This window comes from Egretta garzetta, unplaced genomic scaffold (genome assembly GCF_000687185.1).
Source record: "Egretta garzetta isolate BGI_Z169 unplaced genomic scaffold, ASM68718v1 scaffold571, whole genome shotgun sequence".
In the NCBI taxonomy this organism is placed as follows: Eukaryota; Metazoa; Chordata; class Aves; order Pelecaniformes; family Ardeidae; genus Egretta; species Egretta garzetta.
This window is the reverse complement of record NW_009258622.1, coordinates 217533-238403: the sequence shown is the minus strand read 5'-3', so window position 1 is coordinate 238403 and position 20871 is coordinate 217533. Positions and strand designations below refer to the sequence as shown.

General features: G+C 50.7%; 1 protein-coding gene across 1 annotated transcript in view; it reads left to right on the top strand.

Annotated features, from left to right (window-relative positions):
- ENOX2 (ecto-NOX disulfide-thiol exchanger 2) overlaps positions 1-20871 on the top strand; it is a 42011-nt gene that overhangs the window by 8495 nt on the left and 12645 nt on the right. The window contains 9 exon segments of the mRNA XM_035903671.1: positions 5044-5187; positions 6198-6332; positions 9325-9477; positions 14882-15010; positions 15013-15078; positions 16031-16264; positions 16894-17106; positions 18689-18817; positions 20524-20641. Of these exon segments, the coding sequence (XP_035759564.1) occupies positions 6236-6332; positions 9325-9477; positions 14882-15010; positions 15013-15078; positions 16031-16264; positions 16894-17106; positions 18689-18817; positions 20524-20641 (1139 nt within the window). The 5' untranslated portion in view covers positions 5044-5187; positions 6198-6235.

The window sequence follows — 20871 nt, the reverse complement described above, 5'->3', positions numbered from 1 at the left end:
GCTCTCCTGGGACAGCCTTGGGATGGATGCCGGTGCTGGGGCTCTCCTGGGACAGCCTTGGGATGGATGCCGGTGCTGAGGCTCTCCTGGGACAGCCTTGGGATGGATGCCGGTGCTGGGGCTCTCCTGGGACAGCCTTGGGATGGATGCCGGTGCTGAGGCTCTCCTGGGACAGCCTTGGGATGGATGCCGGTGCTGGGGCTCTCCTGGGACAGCCTTGGGATGGATGCCGGTGCTGAGGCTCTCCTGGGACAGCCTTGGGATGGATGCCGGTGCTGGGGCTCTCCTGGGACAGCCTTGGGATGGATGCCGGTGCTGAGGCTCTCCTGGGACAGCCTTGGGATGGATGCCGGTGCTGGGGCTCTCCTGGGACAGCCTTGGGATGGATGCCGGTGCTGAGGCTCTCCTGGGACAGCCTTGGGATGGATGCCGGTGCTGGGGCTCTCCTGGGACAGCCTTGGGATGGATGCCGGTGCTGAGGCTCTCCTGGGACAGCCTTGGGATGGATGCCGGTGCTGGGGCTCTCCTGGGACAGCCTTGGGATGGATGCCGGTGTCGGCAGGCCTCCCGCCCGAGGCTTGCGCCGACTGCAGCAGCACGTTGCGTTCCTGGCATGGCACGCTGTGATCGTATTATGCCTGTTTAGCATTCTTTATATTTGCTGCCTGTGAAGTAGCAAATTAAAAGTCAGCTTCGTAAGCTTGCAGCTGAAGCCTGGGTCTGTACGCTAGCAAGCCGCTTCTGGCTGTTCTTCAGGGGCATAGCAGTGTTCTTCGCAAGGACAATCCGCAGGTGTGCTGCCACACGTCGTGGCTTGCAGAAGTTTTCGGTGGCTGGCTTAAGGTGTCGATGTTTAGATGATCCTGGAGGTTTGTAGGCCCACAAAATGTCACCTAGGCGAGCAGCCATGCAGCTGCCAAGCTCTGGGTCTTTGTGTTCATCCAAAATTAGAGAACTAAGAAGCACTGGCCCAGCTTGCAGAGTTGATCCGATGTGACTCCTTACGGCATTCAGGAGAGTATGACCCTGATAGGACACGCTTTGTGTCTGGACACCAAAACTCCTCTGTGGCAAGCGGGACCCCAACAAATCTAATAGGAAAACAGTTTCCTTAATTTACATTGTTTAAAACCAACAACAAACCCCCTGAACTTAAGCCCTCTCGCACCTTCTCTGAGTAGAGAGGAAGAGTCACAGGGAAACCCAGGGCTGTAGCACTGAGAGGAAACTCCAGCGCGTGTACGGTGTAACTTGGTGTATGACCAGGGACAGGCTTTTGGTCAAGGCCCTTGGAGCTGTGTGACTGGTGACAACAACGCTTTCCTTGGGGACCTTGGTATCCCCTTGCATGTGGGGAAAAGGCGCTGAAGTTGCAGGTTGAGGCTACACGAGTCATTGCGGTGGGATATTTGAAGTGTCACAAACCAGGTGCCAGTAATTCAGGAGGACGTGAGATGCATTACAAACTGCTACCTCTTCTTGGATAGCCTTTATTTTTATGGGATAGAGCACCAGCTTTGACAGTGTAGAGTCAGTATGCCCGTATGTCTAAGCTGGAGGAGGAAGCCCTCTCTGAAAGATGACATTCTCATCTTAAGGTTTAAGGCTGTGTTTGAGCAGCACTGTGGAGTATGTCCAAAATGGTATCAACTTTAAAAGTAGTGTTAGAAGACTGGACTTAACTGCTTTTTGAATGGCTAGGCTTAATCAAGGCTCCCTCTGTGTTGTATGAAGAGTGTGAGCTGCCTCAAAGGTACGGAGAGTCCTCCTTTAGGTCCCTCTGAATGATGGCGCAGCCACCAGGTGCGCAAGTCTGAAAGGTGGTTTTAACGCATCTGGATGGGTTTCATGCCTGGGATGCTGGGGCTCTCCTGGGACAGCCTTGGGATGGACGCCGGGGCTGGGGCTCTGCTGGGACAGCCTTTTTGGTGGGTGTCTCGCGGCTGGGTGGTGGGAAGGACGGCGGTGCTGGGGCTCTCCTGGGACAGCCTTGGGATGGATGCCGGTGCTGGGGCTCTCCTGGGACAGCCTTGGGATGGACGCCGGGGTTCCCCCACTGAGCTGAATTGGATCATGGGAGGTCTCCAGGGCTGGCACTGGGTGAATTGGGCAGCTGGGAGGGAGCTTCTGGTCGGGCAAGAGCTATTCACTTGGTTCAGGGACTTTCTCGCAGCTTGACTAACCGGTGGGGGTGCTGGCTCTACAGCTGGGAGAGCTCCCTTTGCTTCCTGTAGACCCCAGGGTTTGTCCTGTAGCTAAGGAATCTGTTGGGTTTATTTTTTCCAAAATACGTTAATAACATTTTTTTTGCAAAGAGCACCAGCGTGTTTCCACTCCTTGTTAGCTCACCTCTGCTGGAGACGGCTGCCTCCCTCCCCAGCACCGTCACCGGAGTGGATGCGGCATCTGAGTGCTACTGCTCTACCGCAGAGCGTAATCAAGCATCCTGGCTCAAACTGATGATGGGAGTAATGGGGGTAAGTGGCTGCCTTTGCTCCTCAGTGGGTCCGAAGGTAATGCCTGAGCGGGTGCATTCGCACGCAGGCGTCGGTTAATGCCGAGCGTCTGTATGGCGTGTCGTCTCCAGCCAGAGCAGGGCGTCCATCCTTTTTGGGCCTGGTGGCACGAGTGTCCAGCTGGATGGGTGCTGGTCCGCGCCCTTCCCTACGCCCAAGCGTTTCCGAGTTTTATGTTGCCTTTTCCATCAGCTGGACAATAACAGAAGAAAATCTTAAAATTGCTCCTTTTCTGTTCTCCCTATTTCTTTGCTGCACGTGGCCTCTCTCTATTTTTAACCTGCCGCGTTCAAGATTTGTTTTCCTGAGCCCTCGTGACCTCAGTGATATTTTGACTTTGGGGTATTTAAGAAGCAGCGTTGTAGGCATCTTGCGTAGCCAGGCGTGACTATTGTTGTTGCCAGCTGAACAGTACTTATTTTTTTGGCTGCCTCTTGTGTTCTCACCTTTCAGAGAAGAGCCCCTTCAGGCTCTCTGCATCCACTCTTCTCTATTTACAGCCATGCACAGCGACCGTGTTTATTAGCAAGTTCTTGGAAGTGGAAGCCTCTAGAACAGAAATCGTGACGCTGCGGTGCATCAAGAGAAGGGTTTTGGTACCAACGCCTCGGCCCGCCAGCGCGGTGAGACTGCGCAGTTGTCCTCTTGGTTGCTCCTGCGGTTCTGCTGATTTCCCCCGGAGCGGGCGTACCAGAGCAGAAATGCAGCTATTTTTGTCTCTTTATATGGGTCCACAAAAAGGTTTGGGTGGTTTTTTTGTTCCCAGTGAGTTTGCTGAGACAAAGCGAAATCAAACTGGGTATTTTAACGTGCCTTCCATCCTGCACCCCTGCGAGTGCTGAGCGTGACCGAGGGTGGGGGAACGGGCTCGGTGCTCAGTACGGGCAGTATGCCCCGCTCAAACTTGCTGCGATAGTCACACACTTGAAGCTTTATGGTGAAGCCTCCGGTAATTTGGAATTGTCTACAGAGCACTAACCAGACCGTTTTAGAGAGCCAGGAATGGTGGGGGCCGCGTTCTGCTGGCACGTAGATGTGATTAACTGACCATCACCTGCGATCTGTCCACTGCGGATCTGCAGAGGGCGATAATCTAAAAGGTGGGGTAGCCCAGAGTTACTCTGGAATGGGTGTAATACCTCGAATTAGGAAATACTCTGGAAGCTGCAAAACAATTTTTCTTCAATCCTCTTTGGTTCAAATCTGCATAATTAGCTTTTCTTACTTTATTTAGCGGTTGGCTCTTTAAGGATCTGTTTGCTTCCTTGCTCTGCCTCGTGGTGTCCCCTAGAGATCCACAGGTTTGTCCTGTTTTGTGAATTGTCCATTAAATCCTTCTGACCCCCCATGCAATTGAATGGGAGATGACCCAAAATCGTGGCCGTTGCTTCCCTCTGCTCCCCGGCTCAGACGCAGCGCCCAGGTTTTGCCTTGGTTTCGTTGAGCCTGGTGCAATGGATGCTCCTCAAGGCGCAGCCGCCGCCGCTGCGCGCCCTCTCCCGGCTGCCCGGGCATCCGGGCTTCAGCTCTGTGTTGCTGAAGTGCTTGGACGTTTGGAGGGCAGCGCGAAAGCCATTGCACCAGCCCGTGTTTACTTCTGGCAGCTTTTGTTCTGCTTCATCACGTTTCTCCTTACTTGTACTTCTTAACTTGTTGCTTTTTCTTTGCTTGTGCAGTAAACGCACGCTTGGGTATTTGCTGGGAAGCTTGGGCTCAACACTGAAGTAACTTGTCCTGTGTAGGGATGAGAACGTTTGTGAATGAGGAAGGGCTCAAAACTTCCAGGAAACACAAAACCACAAACAAGCTTTATCTGAGTGACCAGCTGCGTAATTTTCGAGTCCTATTCGGGCTGTTGGTTACTTGTTATTTTGGAGTGTGCTTTATACTTAGTGACTATTTAAGAAGGTGCCTAATTCTGGCCTTCATGGGTCTGTATGGGCCTTGGTGTCTCCTTCGTCAGGACCCTTCCTGGAGAACGTGAGCTGTGCTGGGGTTCCCCAAGATCGTGGGGTATCTCGGCTTGTAAGGGGGCAACTGCTGGCCAGACTGCCCGAATAAAAATCGCAGTAGTGCCTTGTGGTTTTGAAGCTCATCCAAGATGTGCCTTGGATTTTGTTAGTAAATAATCCCAGGTGAATTCAGAGCTGGTGACAAACTGGGTGAAACTTGAGTGACTATCAAAAAATGTGTTCCTGGATTGGAAGAAGTAGGAAAAAATTTTGGCCTCTGAGTTTCCAGACGGGAACTACTGCACAACACAGGGGAGATGCACCCCTGGTTTACAGTACCCAACAGCTTGGTTGGTGTGGGTGCTGGGGTTCATGTTTGTGAGTGGTATTGTGAAGTGGTATCAGAGTAACGCTGAGGTCAGGTGTAGCTGAGGACAGCGAACTGGAGGCACCGTTCCCCTAAGGGGCCTGAAGGGCTGCTTGTACCTGGGACGGGGCATTTCTCTTACAGCTGTGATCCTGAAGTGTTGCACGCCAATTTAAAGAAAGTCTCTGGGCGTATTTTTCTCTTTTAGGCTTAAACCATCTGTCCTTTGATCCTGCTGGCAACAACAAACCTCTGCAGTTCGGCAGCGCTGCTGACCCACGGGTGTCGGAAAGCCCAGCCGAGGATGGAAGCGATCCAGGCAAGAAGAGGAAGAGAGCAAATGTTCCTCCAGGTGAGCCGAGCAGCAGCTCGGTGGCTGGCAGTAGAGGAGGCATCCACGTAAGTGTGGCCTGAAAGCAGCCACCGTGCTAGGGTGTTAATGCAGAAGGTGGAGAGATGGAAATGAAATTGTGGTCTGGTACTGCATCCAGTCAGAGCTGTGTTCGTGGTTCCATGCTTGCATGGCTTTGGGTGAGTGCTCGTTGCTGTTTCTGTGCAGAACAAAAGCAACTTCTATATTATTATTATTTTTTTTAAGCACTGTGGAATCTCTATACCTGTCCCAATAGATTTATCCTTTTTTCCTAATTAGTCAATAGCTCAATATTAAAATCATGATCATAATGAAAAGCATAACAAGGCAGAGCGTTTCCCTTGGGGTTCAGGCATGGAAGTAACCAGCTAAAGGCGTGGTTGACCCAGCTAAATCACTGAAGAAGATCTGGATGCTCAATTAAGCCACATGTTTGTATAATGTTAATGGTTCCTCCTGGATTGCCAGATAACTCTGCTAGACCTTGGGTAAATAACACTGGTACTGCTGCTGTCAGCAGCATGACGTTGTTCTTTGTTTCGTTTCCCCTTTTAGCCTGGAGGAGAAATGTCTTCAAATGGCAGTGGAAGTACTCTGTGCTGGAACAGCCTGGCCGCCTCTGTTAATCCAGTGCAATTATGACAACTTATACCTGCTGAATGTTAGTTCATAAATCTCTTGGGAAGAATCAGAGTGTACCCTGTACCTTTAATCATTGCTTTTTTAAGGCCCCTTAGAGCTGTTGATTGTAGTGGATAAACCATAATTTATTTAGGTGCTCTTGGAAGGCAGCGTTTTCGTAGACCTGGCTTCTCTAAGATGTCATCTTCTTGAGAGACACAGAAAACTTTTCGTTTGGCTCTTTCCCGTGTGTTAGGCTCAGATCTGGTTTTGGATGCTGATACTGCAGAGCCTTGTTGGCAACGTATGCCCTGCAGAAGAGTTAAGATATGCATTATAAGCTCTTAATCACTTTTTTTTCCTTTCAGCAGATGGTGGCAGAAATCTAAGCCTCGACTCCATTCCGATGGGCTTGCCAATGTCAGACCCAACTGCCTGGACCACTGCGATGAACAATCTCGGGATGGCTCCCATGGGGATGACGGGACAGCCCCTCCTGCCGGGTATGCGAGCTTCTCCAGACTGTCCCCATCTTTTCTGTCAAACATGTCTTTGGGAAGAACCTATTTCAGCTGAGTTAGATAAATGCCTACTGTGTACAAACCCCATTAACAAGCTGTGTTTGAAATGCATTAATGTCTGCAAGTGATTTATTTAGAAGCCAGTGTTTTAAAACTGATCTCAGTGGAAATAAGAATACATGTTTTTTGATGCAAGCCATGGTTATTGCGGGGTACTTCTGGATAGTCTGCAGTGGACCAGTAAGAGGAGGGTCCTATGGCTCAGGAAGCCCATGCTATCAAGGAACACTTTATTCTAAGCTGAACTGGAACTGCTTGAAGGGAAGGGTGGGAGGGAGATGAAGAGGAAAGCAATAGGGCAGTAAAATGGATATGGCAGAAATGAATGGAGGTTTTTGCTCCAGAAATGACCACCTTGTAGTGTGGAGTACGTGTGCACGGGCCAGTTACCCTATCCCAGATTTGTTAAAGAGCTCCTGTAGGGGCAGAGCTGTGCTGTACCTGGTTCCTCAGCAGCGCAGGATGCCTGTGCATCAAAATCCTGAAATGAAATTGCTGTTTCAGTGCTTTACTGCATGAAGCGCTTGGGACGGATGCTGCCTCCTGCCTGAATAATTGCCTGCTCGCCTGGGGAGGGAGCGTCTGCGCTGGCAGCACTCCACGCTCCTACTTCTGCTCCTGTGGCACAGAGCAGGTAGATTGCTGTGCAGCCGGTACTGCATTTAACCAACAGCATCGCTTACCTCGCCTGAAGCTTTGCATGCGGGTTGTACTCTTCCGTCCCCTAGGCCTTGTTTCACGTTTGCCTTTGCTCTAGGGGTGGTGTGTTCATGTCATTCTCCTGCTCGCATGCTTCTGTCAAGTCAAAATCAATAGAGCTCTGTCCTAGAAGAGCACGTGAGTTTGAAGTCAGTCTCCCATTCCCTGCTGTAAGAACAGGGGAAGGCTTCCGAGTGGTGTTCGTTTTGATCCGTTCGAGATCAGGAGGTCTGCGCCCAACACAAATGACTCCAAATGTTTTACAAGGAGCAAAGGGGTGTTTTTTTTCTGATCGGGCTCCAAGCGAGCAGGATGCTCTGGTGACTATGGATCAGTTCCCAAGCATGGTGATGGTTTGAAGTTTAGACCAGTCATGTCTATAGAATCTACTAACGGTGAGAGACAATGGAAGCTTGATGTGCCTTGGGCCATCTTTGCTGAAAGCTAGGTGGGACTGAAGATTCAGGTCACAGTTTAAAAAACAAACAAAAAAAAAAAAGGAAGTTTAAAAATGCTTCAGAATTTACCGGCCAATTTGTGTTCCTGCAGGTGAAGTAAAGCACATAGTTGTGAGGTGCTTTAGGAGGACCTCAATGTCTAAAATGAATGCACAGCACCTTTCACTCTATGCAGCTACTGCTAGTTTGTATAAAAAAGGTTATCACAGCTTTCACCAAAAAGTACCTGCCAGGCCTGATGCTTTCGAGCTCTTTAGTCCTTGAGGACTTTTTTCTTCTTTTTCTATTCTTAAAAATGGAGACTGGCTTTTCTGAATCTGCTTCTTAAGCCTCTCGGATGATGGCCCGTAGCCACGGGCTCAGCTTCAGAAGCAGGTCTCTGCGCAGGCTGGCAAGTTGTCTCAAGCATTGCTGGCTGAGCAATAAACCGCGGGGCTCACCGCAAATCCAACAGCCACGGGCTGTTTGCCCCTGCGTACACACTTTCTACTTTTCATTCTAATGTGATGGTTCATTACCCTGCTCCTTCTTTTGCTTCTGATAATTGTATGCCTTCGCGCGTTTAGAAAGCTGTAAGTCTTGCTTAATCAGAGAAACACCCTCGGCTTTCTCCTCCCTCCGAGTCCCCAGGCTCCTCTGTTGCTGCATTAAGGATTTTCTCTCCTTGGCATCCGTGCCCATTGCTGTCAGCTAACCTTGAAGCAGTGACAAATTGCCAGGCCAAGGTGAGACTGCTCTCATTGGCATGAAGAATTACAAAATGTGAAGGGACTGAATTTAGAGGCTTGCAAAAGTTGTAGCAGTGGGTTCACTTGCCCGTCCTTGACACGTGGCAGGGAGCCCAGCGTGGCCCCCGGCACCTCTGGTGGTTTCTGCAAAGTGAGTGCTGGTGGCAGAGGGTGGAGAAGATGTCGTGCGCTTGCAGGAGCGAGTTCTTCCTGAGATCTCACCCCAGTAATACCAGCTGGCCCTGCTGGGACTGGCAGTCCTTACAGATGAGCTGCTGACATTCTCGCACCCGCGAGCCGTCTCCCTAAGGCATCTAGGCGTACTGTTTGCGTTTTGGTTGCCTACAGGTACTGCTTCCCCAGGGCTCGCAACTTCTGAACAGGTAAAATGCTCCTTTGACCACTCTGTTCAGATTTATTTGCCATTGCAGGCAAATCTAAGAGCAAAATCAAAGTAAAATGCTGCTTAGATATAGTCAGAGTGCTAACTAAAGCCCAGGGACAAGTTAAGCAGGGCAAGGCATAGAATCATAGGCATGCACTAAGGTGTGTCCATAAGTGCTTCTCTGCGTTTTACCCAGAAATATTCTGGCACGTTCTTAGCTGCTGAAACTGGTGCACTTGTCTGGTTTGCAAGGCGATGCCCTTAACCCTGTGTCACGAGCTGTCTGCACTACTAAACTACTTACCAAAACCAAACTGGGTTAGGTTTACACTGTTCCCATATGCCACAGAGCTCTTGGTGTGGGTAAACCTTACTGGGGAAGGTTTTGGTGCGAGGTGGGAGATGGTTTATTTGAACAAAGAAAATCTATTTGGCCGAGGCGATCGACAACAAAATAGTTTTTTAAAAGTCGTTTTAGGGGCACAGATCAAAAGCTCTGGTGAGTTGCGTTGTGATGTTCCCTCTCTGTGGTTTATTCAGCTGATTTTCACTGGCGCCTGGGGAGAGCACTCCATGTGCTGTCTGAACAGTTACTGTCCGAGTCCAAACCACTGCCTGACTCCCTTCTTCTCTTCCCCGTTTAGATTTTGATCCTGCTCTCGGGATGATGACTGGAATCCCTCCGATCAACCCCATGATGCCAGGCCTGGGGATAGTCCCACCTCCCATCCCTCCGGACATGCCTGCTGTCAAGGAGATCATTCACTGCAAAAGCTGCACCTTCCCACCTAACCCACGTAACGTCTATTTCTGTTCTCTCTTATTTCTGCCTGCCTGTATAGGAACACATGTATGTCTGTGTGTACATGTATATATATATATATATAACATGCATATATGAGAGAAGAGCCGTTGTGCTGCTCTGGGGTGTGAGCAGAAGCTGGCAAGCAGGTGACAGTGCAATAGGACAAGCCTGTTCTTGTCACTGAGTGTTTGCCCGTTCAGTAAATGGCCTTTTCAGCTGTTAGGCTGGGAAAGAAAAGCATTTCAGTCCCCGGATATGTGAACTCTGGTCTCATGGCGTATGATTCCTGCATCAGGGCTTCCAAGGCAGCAAGCTCTTGGAGGTAAGGGGCCTGGACCAGCCAGCGTGGTCCGTGCTGAGCCCGTGCCCTGGGTTTTGCAGAACGTGGTGGAGGGAGAGTAGAGGCAGTTGGAAAGAAGGCAGAAAACTTTTAAGAAACCGACAGTTGGGGCTCAGCAGGCTATAGCAGGAAGCAAGGATCCCCTTCAAACTAGCTGACTGACCCTTTCTCCTCACTTTAAAAAAAAAAGGGGGGGGGGGGGGAACATTGTTACCTGTCAGTTGTCTGGGCTTGTGCTGGGAATGAGGAAAGGGATGAAATAGCCAACAAAATGTAGATGTGATGGAGGTAAGTAGGAGATCTCGCGTCTTGGCTTTGGAGAATATCCGTAGCTGTTGCTGTTAGAGGGGACGTGTAGCGGTTACATACTTAGCGTCCAGTCTGTCCCAGTTCTTTGGTTTTCTGGACTTTGGGATTTTTCTGGCTGAGGGACTTCTTGGTGCTTGTATTGATTTCCATTTAAAGACTGTGGGTCATCTTGATTGCTTTTTTTGGTCAAATCTTACTTTGCCCCCACTCTTTCTGCTTCTAACGTGTTCATTGCCATGGTAATCGGTTCCTTCCCTGCTTGTTGCTGGCTCTGTGTGCGTATTTCTGGAGTCTTTTTTGGAGGGCTGACTCATCCTGGTAGGCTTGCAGGGCGAGGCTTTTGGTTTTTTTTCCTTCCTTTGACATAGAGGTTCTAGTTAATGTATTGGAAGCTTTGATTGCATTTGAACTTTTCAGGCCAGTTTCTTTAATTTCTTGCAGTTGGTGCTGTGAAGTCAAGGCCTCATCAGTTACAAAACCTGCAGCAAACCCATTGCTTTTTTAGCTTTTCTTTTCAGCTGAAGTGGATCAGCTTGTGGTTGCTTCACCAAGATTATTCGTTTCAGTGCTAGCCGTTCTCTAATGCCCTCAATACTTACAACCTGCCGCCCCATGGATTTCGGGCGTCACTGCTTACTGGCTCGGGAGCTGCCCGACGAAATGCATTGACTTGCCATGTGCAATATCATTATCGACACGTTTGTTCTTCAGTGTCCCGTTACAGGCGGGGCAAGGTCCGGTACGTTCCGTGGTGCCCCCGGGGAGGCTGGCAGGGCCTGCGAAGGGCACAGCAGGCAGACGTGTGCCTTACCCTTGGCTGCATTAATTGCAGCAGCGATCAAGTCTGCCTCCCCAGTGGGAAGAACATAGGAACTCCATGGGCATAGTTTATTTTGCTGTCATCTCCAGACTAGCTAGAGCCTTGCTCGCTCCTTGCTACGCGACCGTCTGCAGGACGGTAAGTCACTGTGTTTGACTTGCAAACCCAAAGGGCCCGTGACCCGACACGGTGTCCTCAGAGCAGGCTGTTGGGCTGGGGCCCTGTAGCGCTGCGTTGCTGCTCTGAGCAGGCCAGTGGCAGCGGGAGGCTGTCGAAGGTTGAGCAAGGACAGAATCCTTGGCGCAATCAAGATTTATTAGTATACGAGCTTGTGGGAGCCCGTATGTGCTGTCGGCAAAGCTCTTGTCTGCAAAGTTGATGTCCTCAAGCTGCAGGGACTGGTTTTGTAGCTGTCTTAGTGGGAACAGGGGCTGTAGCTCTGGTACAGTGTTACCGGTGTGATGTGGGCTCATCTCGCTTCATTTATCGCTCCCCTCGACTGACTGCTGTGAGCCGAGGGAGGTGCTGGCGGCAGAGGGCAGCTCTGATTTCTGTATGAATAGGGAAGATACGTTGCCCGCTGCCACGTCTGCCTCGCCGTGCTTGCCATGAGACCGGCTTTCACACTACAAGGTATTTACTTGCCAAGCGGCCTTGGGAAATGAGTTAAGAGCTTCTAATGGCCTGTCTGTCCCCCGGTGAATGGAGCAGGGCCCCCCTGACTTGGGTCACGCTTAGCGGGATGGGCGGTTGCTGCACAGAGTCCTGGTCCCCTCATCCGCTCTCTGCAGCGTATGGCAGAGCCTGGCAGCAGGTCTCAGGTTAATGCACGCAACTTGGCAGCAGTCGCTCCCCCGGCCTTGGTGTTCCTGAGACCCCTGCGTGCTGCTGGCCGGAGCTCTGCCTGCAAGCAGGGCTTTGCTTGGCTCGTTATCTTTGGAGAAGAAGAGTAAGATCCCATGAGCTGTGCTTACTGCCAGACGAGCAGAGGGTGTGAAGCGTTCCACCCCGCAAAGCGTTAACGATAAATTCTCAAGCATAAAATTGACAAGAAAGCACAAAGGGGGGAAGGTAGGAGCCGAAGTGCAGCCTCGGGCGTGCTTCTCCCTGCAGTGCCTGCACGGCCCGGCCCTGGTGTCGGGGCCCCACAGAAGGCTGTGGGTCCGTGCCAGCTCAGGGCAGTCTTGAAATCACCAATGGAAAACCAAGGATGACTTCATTTTTTCAGCAGCAGTGCTCTTTGCTGGAGAGAAGACACTTTCATTATGCAGAAAAGTTGCATGAGATATTTGTAACGGCGTGCCTATATATAATTCATCAGAAGGTACCAGCAGATGGCACCCGAGCCTGGTGGGCTCCCAGCGGTGGCAGTCTGTGGTGCTCCCGTGCCCAGCATTTTAAATAAAACTCTTGCAATGCCCGGTCGGATGATTCATCTCTTAGTTCACCATCCCCAGAAGAAAATACCCATCTCGCTGTCCTGGCAGCAGTTTTGTGTTGCAGGGTTTTTTTGGGGGGTTGGGTTTTTTTTTAAATGAAATACTCGTTGATGAGGCAGTTGGAGAATTTCGAACGCTGTGTTGGAAGGAAGATGGACTGTTAATCCCTTCCTGGCCTACAACCACGTAACGGAATAGTGCGTCGCTTCATGCTGGCAAACAAGTGACTGCCACAGAAACACGGCGACCCTGCTTTCGAGGCACGTGCTCCTCCCAGATTCCTGCTAGCCACGCTCACAGTGGTTTTCCAGCCTCAGGTCTGCGTACGCGGTGTAGATGGATCTCCCACCAGGGTGCTCCTGCACGCACGTCTCCTCCTGCTCCCTTCTCCTGTGTTCGTACTCTCTGTGCTCACCCCTTCTCATCCGTCAGGGCTGGGAGCATTTCTCGGTGCTGCGATTGCTTCCAGGGATGGTTTATCTGCTCTGAAGACCTTTCCCTGCCCTTGTAACAAACTGGCTCTTGACTCCATCCACACCCATGCGTGAAGCGTGCTCAGTCCTGTTTCCCTGGGACTTCTGTCCTCTGCTGGTTCTCCTGCTGCTTTAACCCCTCCTTCGGTGCGGCCTTGTGAACGGATGCAGTCTGAAAGGGGAATTCCTGGCAAATACCTGTCAGGGATACTTGACAGGGGGGAAAATTTCCTCTGAACCAGTCTAGCAGAAAATTTTAAAGGAACTCCTATTCCCATTACTTTGCCAAAGACTTAAACCCATATTTTTTGCAAAATAGTGTGGGTTCAGCACCCTCTGTTACAGCTGTTACCTCGTGTTTCATGCATTTAGGACAGACCTAACATATATCTTTTGACCTGAGTCTGCGCAGAACCATGTTCAGTACGGATGTTAGGCTGTGGAGGATGCTGCTGAGGTTACCAGGGCTGGTCATTTAGGAAGCTTCCAAGAAAAACTGATGTTGGCAGCAAAGTAGGCAGAGGGGATGTTTGATAAAGTCATGAAGGTGTGCTGGAAAGGGGTTAAACTTGGATTTCAGGTTTTTAGGGAAAACCTGGCAGTTGCGGTCAATGTTATCCCGAGGGGAACCTCAGCATCTCATAGAGCTTCTGAGTCCTTCCCGGAGAGCCTTGCTACCAGCTCTGGGCGAGTTTCTAGCCAGGAGCTGTCTTGCAGCTTCTGTTCCTGTGAAGCAAGAGTAGGGCGTTAAAAGGAGCTATTGGCACAGAAGAACTGGGCTTTGCAGGGAAAAAAGGTTCGGGATGTCATTTTATGAGGCTGTAGAAAGTCAGGGGTCAGGCTCGACATGGGAACCAAAAGGAGCCATTTCCAAACATAAAAGAAAATAATCCCAGTAATTGCTTCTGGAAGAACTTTGCTGCAAATGTGCCAAAGAATTAAAAGAATGTAGTGCAACTATTTTGTTAAGTAAATATGTAAGCAGTGTAATCCTGTGAACTTAACTGGGGGTGATGGATCTCAGCACTGCGATTCGTTTAGGAATTCCAGATGTTAAGGAACACCAGGTAAGAAGCCCATAATCCTTCTCGGCCTTCACACACTGAGCTGGGAACAGAAGTGCTGAGGTACCAACGGGCTGACTCCTGTTCTTACCTCTCCCATCCGAGTGGCTCCAAAGAATGTTTATCAAAATGGTGATAGGCGCTTATATATATATATATTCATGTTTATATATGTAAAAACCCCCATATTTTTTATGGGAGGGCCTCACTGCACTTGCCAGGTGAGCACCTGAGCATGGAAATGAGTTTGGTGCTGGAGAAATGCTTCTCCATGTTGCTGCAGGCTCACGCAATCTCTTTTTGTGTGCTGCAGCGTTGCAGGTGGGCAAGTGAGCGTACTCAGCAACCTGCTTCTGGCAAGCTAGGCCTAACTTTCAGCCTGGCTTTAGGTTCTGTGGTTCACTTTAGCCATACAGGTAAAAACCCCATGAATTCCTTCTACACCTCTTGCCTACACCCGTTCCCTTCATCTCTTCCTTCCGTAATACCTCTTTAGTCCAAATTTGGTTCATGACCTTCCCTTAACGTTGATACTTTTGTACCCTTTATAGACTGCTGTGTAGGTTTTTTTGCCCTTTAGGATCCTCTGTATAAGTTTTCTATGTGTTCTTTACGTTAGGCCATCCTTTAAGCTGTGAGAAAGTTCTGAGGTCCTGGTGCTGCTCATGTCCTACGACAGGAGCTCAGCCTTTGCTTGCACTAGGGGGGGACGTTTGGAGGGCTTCAGGCTCCTGAGGTCCTTTGTGTGGAAACGGGCTGGTAAAGGCATAGCACCCCAGGGGTGCTGGAGATCTGCTGCTCCGTAAAGCCAAACGCAGCGTAGCTAGGTGTACGTTTGAAGGCAGCCGGGAAGGCACGGCCGTCTCGCAGGGGAGGTGGCCAGACGAAAGGAACGCGTGCTGACAAACCCCAAACCAACCTGGTTTGCTTTCTCTCTCTTGCTCTCTTCAGATCTTCCCCCGCCAGCAACAAGAGAGAGGCCCCCAGGGTGTAAGACAGTGTTTGTGGGAGGACTGCCGGAAAACGGAACCGAGCAGATCATTATGGAGGTGTTTGAACAGTGTGGGGGGGTCATAGCTATTCTAAGAATTTCTGTCACATCCGCTTTGCCGAGGAGTTCATGGTGGACAAGGCGCTTTACCTTTCTGGTAGGTGTATTTCTGTCTCGGATGGCAGCTTAGAATTCTGGGACAGAGATGACTTCTTCATACCAGGGAAATGCTCTTTGCTTTTTAAAATAATGGAAACTGTTCTATAGTCTGTTTTGGCTGATTGTAAGCCTTGTGTCTCGTTCCAGAGACTGTTAAATCGAGTTAGGCTTGCAGTGCCCCATCAGTAAGAGCAGTGTCCCTTGCGGTTACCCCTTCTACAGAGCCAAACCAGCCTCGTTAGCTGCGGGCACTCTCTGCTTATAGTGCCTCCTGCCCAAAGCCATGGTCATGTGCGGTCGGCAGTGTCCTCCACGTGCAAGCATTGTTTCTGGGTTTGTTCATTGTACGAAGTCTCTCTGTAGTTGGGATTTTCTTCCGTACATCCCAGCTGTGATTTTCTTAATCACAGAGGAGAGCCTTCTGGCGTCTTTGATGTGGAACTCCCAAGTCCTGCAAACCGTGCTGGTGAGAAGAGTTCCCTCACGGCGGATGTGCACGTTTGCTGACCTTATTCCCGCTCCCACCCGATGATGGGGGCTGTTCCAAAGATTTCTGCCTCTCATTCCCCCTCCCCATCCCCAACTTCTCAAGTTTGCAAAAGTGTGGATCCAAGGCCTTCCCTGGGCCAGCAGCTGGGCTTAGTCCCACTGCCCCAGAGGTTGTGTACAATCACAGTTGCTATTCAAGACCCGGTACCTGCTGGCATTTGGAGGAGGAACAGCCCATGGAAGATCTTGTTTAGCATGTGCAAAACACAGGCAGATACCAGCGAACCCCCTAGCAATGTTTCCTTCTCCAGCATCGCTCTCTGTGCATTAAACTCTGCTAAACTCTTCTGTTCAGGGGCTTTCTGGCTCTGTGGGACTGGGAGACGGGCACTCACTGGTGGGTGGTTGGAGCTGAAGGTAAGCCAGCTGTCCTGTCTGAACGCTGTTGTCGTCGCTGCCAGGCTATCGCATCAGGCTGGGCTCCAGCACGGACAAGAAGGATACTGGGCGCCTGCACGTGGATTTTGCTCAGGCTCGGGACGATCTGTACGAGTGGGAATGTAAGCAGCGGATGCTGGCGAGAGAGGAGCGCCATCGCAGGAGGCTGGAGGAGGAGCGCTGCCGGCCGCCCTCCCCGCCTCCCGTCGTCCATTACTCCGACCACGAGTGCAGCGTTGTCGCTGAGAAACTGAAAGGTAAGTGGTTCCTGCGGGCCATGGCCACCCTCCTGTGGAGGTGCTGGGGCAGAGATCTGTGCTCTCCAGGGGTCGTCTTGCTGCACTGAAATGGTGGTGCCATCTAGACCTCGCAGAGCCCATTCAGCCAAGCCCTCGGCCTGCATGCCACAGCCCTCCTGGCCATCTTTCAGAATTGCTTGTCTTTTGTAGAAACAAACCCATACTTGAGTACAACAGTTTTTTCCAAACCATTTCTGTTCCTGATAAAAGGACTCGTGTAAGTCCCAAGACCTTCTTTGAAGCTTGAGACCCATGTGTGGTCTGACTATTTGGGAGCTGAAGAATATTTTCGTTCATGACAGAGTGCATCTCAATAGGCACGTGAAGTTTTCCAGTAGGTTTCTAGCAGTTGGTCCTCCTCTTGTTGTGCCTCGGCAGACGGCTCGCTCCGTCAACTTGATGTTAGACTCGCCTTCCTTTGTCTAGCCTTGAATTCAGATAATACCGTGCTTTCAAGAACTGTGGTCAGCCGCCTGCAGTAAGTTGAGCTTTGAAAGAGAGCAGTTCAGCAATGCCAGGGAAAGGACCTAAAAGCCATGCAGGTGACCCTGTACTTTGTGGTGTAAAGGTGTCCTTTCTTGCTGCAGATGACACCAAGTTCTTGGAAGCCATCCAGACCTTGCTGACCTGGATAGAGCGTGGGGAAGTGAACAGGAGGACTGCCAACAACTTCTACTCCATGATCCAGTCGGCCAACAGCCACGTTCGCAGGCTAGTGAACGAGAAAGCAGCTCACGAGAAAGAGATGGAAGAAGCTAAGGAGAAATTCAAACTTGCTCTCTCGGGGATTCTGGTGCAGTGTGAGTAGCGTCTCCGTGCTGGATGTTGGTTGCCTGTTGTAGGGAAGACGCTTAATTTCTAGAGTCTGGAGAGGCCATGCTAAAAGGGCTCCAGGAAAAGACGTAGCAATGGCTTCTGTGCAGCTACGGTTAATTTAGAAGCAAATATCATTAACTTGGCAAAAGTTTCTTGTGGTACTTTCCACTGGAGTGAGAGCCCACATCTGGGGGGAGGGGAGAATGAATTCTTGGGTTTTTTCCTCTTTTAATTATAGTCTGTTAGTAGTTCTGTCATCTTTTCAACTCCACTTCTGTGCACAGACAAGGTAAGTTCGTGGTAATGTGGTGCCGCAGCGAAGTGTACGGGATTTATTCGCCAAAGGTAGGATGCAGCAGAGTTGTTCCCAACACCCTGGTCTCTGTCACAGCTGGAAACCTGTTGCAGAACAGCATTTCGAGCTGGCTCTTTCAAACCCCAGTCCTTTATTAAACCATGAAATCAAGGAAGAGGCATGGGCTGTATTGATTCCAAGATGGGATTTATAACGGTTCTCAGACCATTCGTTGCCTCTTGCACATCCTTTAGGAAGTCCAAGTGGGTTTTTACTTTTTGTTTTTAAGAGTACTTCTCACAGTTGTGCCAAGTCTCCTTGGGCCCCTTGCCTAGGTTGTGAACATTCTTTCTTTTGGTTTTGTATTCAGTGATTTTGGCTGTTACTTGTTTGATCCTTGGTTTTTAAATTTTCCTTTTTTTAAATTCTGTTTATGGTAGAAAATATGGGCACGCAGTCCAGAGGGGAATACAGTAAGCACTGCAGAGTAAGTAGCAATAGACAGTAGCGTGCAGCTCCGCTCTATAAAACACCCACTGATATCTCAGTCGCTCTCAGGTTAATCCAAGTAGCAGAGAGCTGATTTTATTTTGTGAGAATTACGCCTTCTACATCATCACAAGCATAAAAAAACCCAAACCCATCAGGTAGATGTGCTTTCTGCTCTTGGGTGGGCTCTCATCCAAGGAGAGGCACTTGATATTTCCAAAAACCTCTGCGAATTTTCTAGAGAAACAGAAGGAATAGATCTCAGGAATGCAAAAAGCGGATGGCTGGTGCCAGACCCCTTTTTCTGTAGCGTGCCCGGGGGGGCTGCGGCCGTGCTCAGGCTGCGGCGCTGCGCGTCGGGGCTGCCCCTGCTGGGCAGCAGAACGGCCAAAGTGCCGCCCGCCGCAGTTGGCCTTAATCGCCCCATTTCAGAGAGCGGGGGCTGCCCGGCCGTGCCTGTTACGCTCGTAGGCAGCGTCGAGCGGCCGATTTGACTATTTTTCCACGCAACGTGTGCCTGCCTTTTTCCCAGTTGAGAGCAGATCCCGTTTTCCCGTTTTATTGTTACTCTGAGAGCGCTTGAGCCTGGCCTGGTGAAGTCCACGCTTTTCTTTCCAGGCGCAGGGTCCCTTTCCTGAGCGTAGCTTCAGCACAGTACAGTGTTATAAGAAAAGGTTAGCCAAACCACCTGCCTGATTCCACTTTTTTACTCCTTTACTCCTCTTGTTCGCCCTCTCTGGATGATATTCTGGCCTGATTTGCCTGCTGATTTGATACTACAGTCGAGCAGATAGTGGCCGTGTACCATTCTGCCTCCAAACAAAAGGCTTGGGACCATTTCACGAAAGCTCAGCGTAAGAACATCAGCGTGTGGTGCAAACAAGCAGAGGTTGGTAACTTTTTATTGTGTTAGATCCTCCAGCACAGTCTCTTTCTTGTCAGGATGTTGATGTTAAGTTTGCACGATGCTCGCGTGGATAACAACACCTTAATTCACAGCGTAAGATGGGAATTACTCAGCCGTCCCTTGTGTTACAGGTAATGCGTTTTCTCTTGGTATTTGTGTTACTAGCAGCAACACATCGAGGGCTGCATGCTGGCTGAAGTTGCGCACAGTAACAGTAATTATTGATCTCTTCTCTGCTGGTTTTAATCTGAAAGCAAGAGGGATTTCTAGAGAGATGTTAAAAAAAAACCAAAACCCAACGAAACACAACAAACCCTAAGGATAATTGGGGATCTGTTTTATCACATTTTTATGGATGGGCTTGGGAGGTGGAGATGATCGCAGCTGGACAGCCTGGCAAGCTCGAGGGAGAATGTTCTCATGTTTGCGTATTGATCCCCTGCAGCGATGTTCCTAGCGAAATGCAGGATTTAAGGGCGGTGAGCAGGATGGGGTTGATAGAAGGTGGCACGTCGCTCGAGCTGCTCTTCCCGCAAGAGGAAGAGTAGTTCTCAGTCCCTTATCTGATCCTATCAACTCTTACTGGAGGCAGGCATGGCGTCAGGAAAAGCAAAGCTAAGGTAAAGGAAGGCTGCGGTGGCTTTGGGAGGCGTTTGTCCTGGAGTCCGTGATGGAATACGTGCTGCCTTCTGTCGCCTGTGTCGTCGGGGTGTCGCGCTGCTTGGCTGCATCCGGCAGCAGAGCCCATCCCGATGCCTGGCCTGAGGAAGACGGGAGGAGATGGCTGTGCTCCTGGGAACGTGGAGGGTACCGAGAGTGGCGGAAGAGCCCCGTGGTGGGTCTCCTGGTTGGAGCTCCTCTCCCCTGGCCTCTCACTTCTGTGTCCCTTCCCTGGAAAGGTTAATGCTCAGAGTGCAGCAGCATTGTCACCCTGGAGCACGAACCGTTCTGAAGGAAAGAGCGAGAAATTGTGTTTCTCTTGCTCATTAACCTTTTAAAGCAGGGGGGGGAGCTTGAATCAGTTTTTACTGCTGACTATGAAGACTTCTTCAAAGAAGTAGAACCCAGATCTGAAGCGTAGAGAACTGCTGTGAAGACTACCTGCCTTTATCCTAACGCAGGGAGACACCGCCGTGTTTGGAAAGGTTCTTTATTCACTGCAGCAACGCTAGCAGGTCGGGGCTGATCTTGCCATTCCCGTGTCAGGAATAAGGCAAAGCAGACACTTTCTCACTTCAGCATAACCTTAAGAAGGTTTCCAGCCCAGCGGGTTGCCAGCGTTCAGCAAAGCCATGCTGGGAATATCAATCTGGGTGCGTGGGTGCCAGCTGTGGCTGAGGGACTGGGGAGGAGTTGGGCATTTGGCAGCGTGGTCCGAGTGTTCCCGTGTCAGAGGTGTAAGCAGCTGAGAGGGCCTTGTCTGCCGAGGAGTCAGGTTTGGGCGAGACAGCCTACTCTTGGATTTTCATTTGTCTCTGCTTCGGTTCCCTTGCTTGGGAAGCAGAGGTTGCTGCCTGCTGGACCTCATGGTGTGGCTTTCCCGAGCCCTGCACAACCCGTTCCGCCCCTGATAAGCCATGGGGAGACTCTGATTCAAATCACGCCTCCACCTTGAGCCCTAGCGCTCCTGTTCTTCCCTGCTTGCTGAGGTTGCTTACTATGACTGGGGTGGGAGCTCTCTCTCCGTTTGGAGCTGTCTTTTGTTCCAAGGTAAGTTCTCCCGGTGGGAAGAGGCTGTGAGACCGCTGGTGGGGCCTCTTCCAGGAGTACTTGCTGCTGGACTCAGCCTGCTGGGCTCCCCCAGCCCAGGGGCTTCTCTTGACAGAAGGTGGGCCCACAAGATGCATCTGCTTGGTACAGCTTTTGGCAGAATTTAATCCGGTGGGTCCCGGCATCGGAGGAAAGACTGGCGGGCAGCTCAGGGAACGGGCGTGTGGTGAGGAGTTGTTAGGCGAGGCTAAACCAGGGTTTTATTTTTATCAGTGGTGACTTAAGGTGGTTTTCCCAGGCAGCGCTGGCAGGGCCTGTAGCTGCAGGGAGGGCGGTTAAAAAACCTGG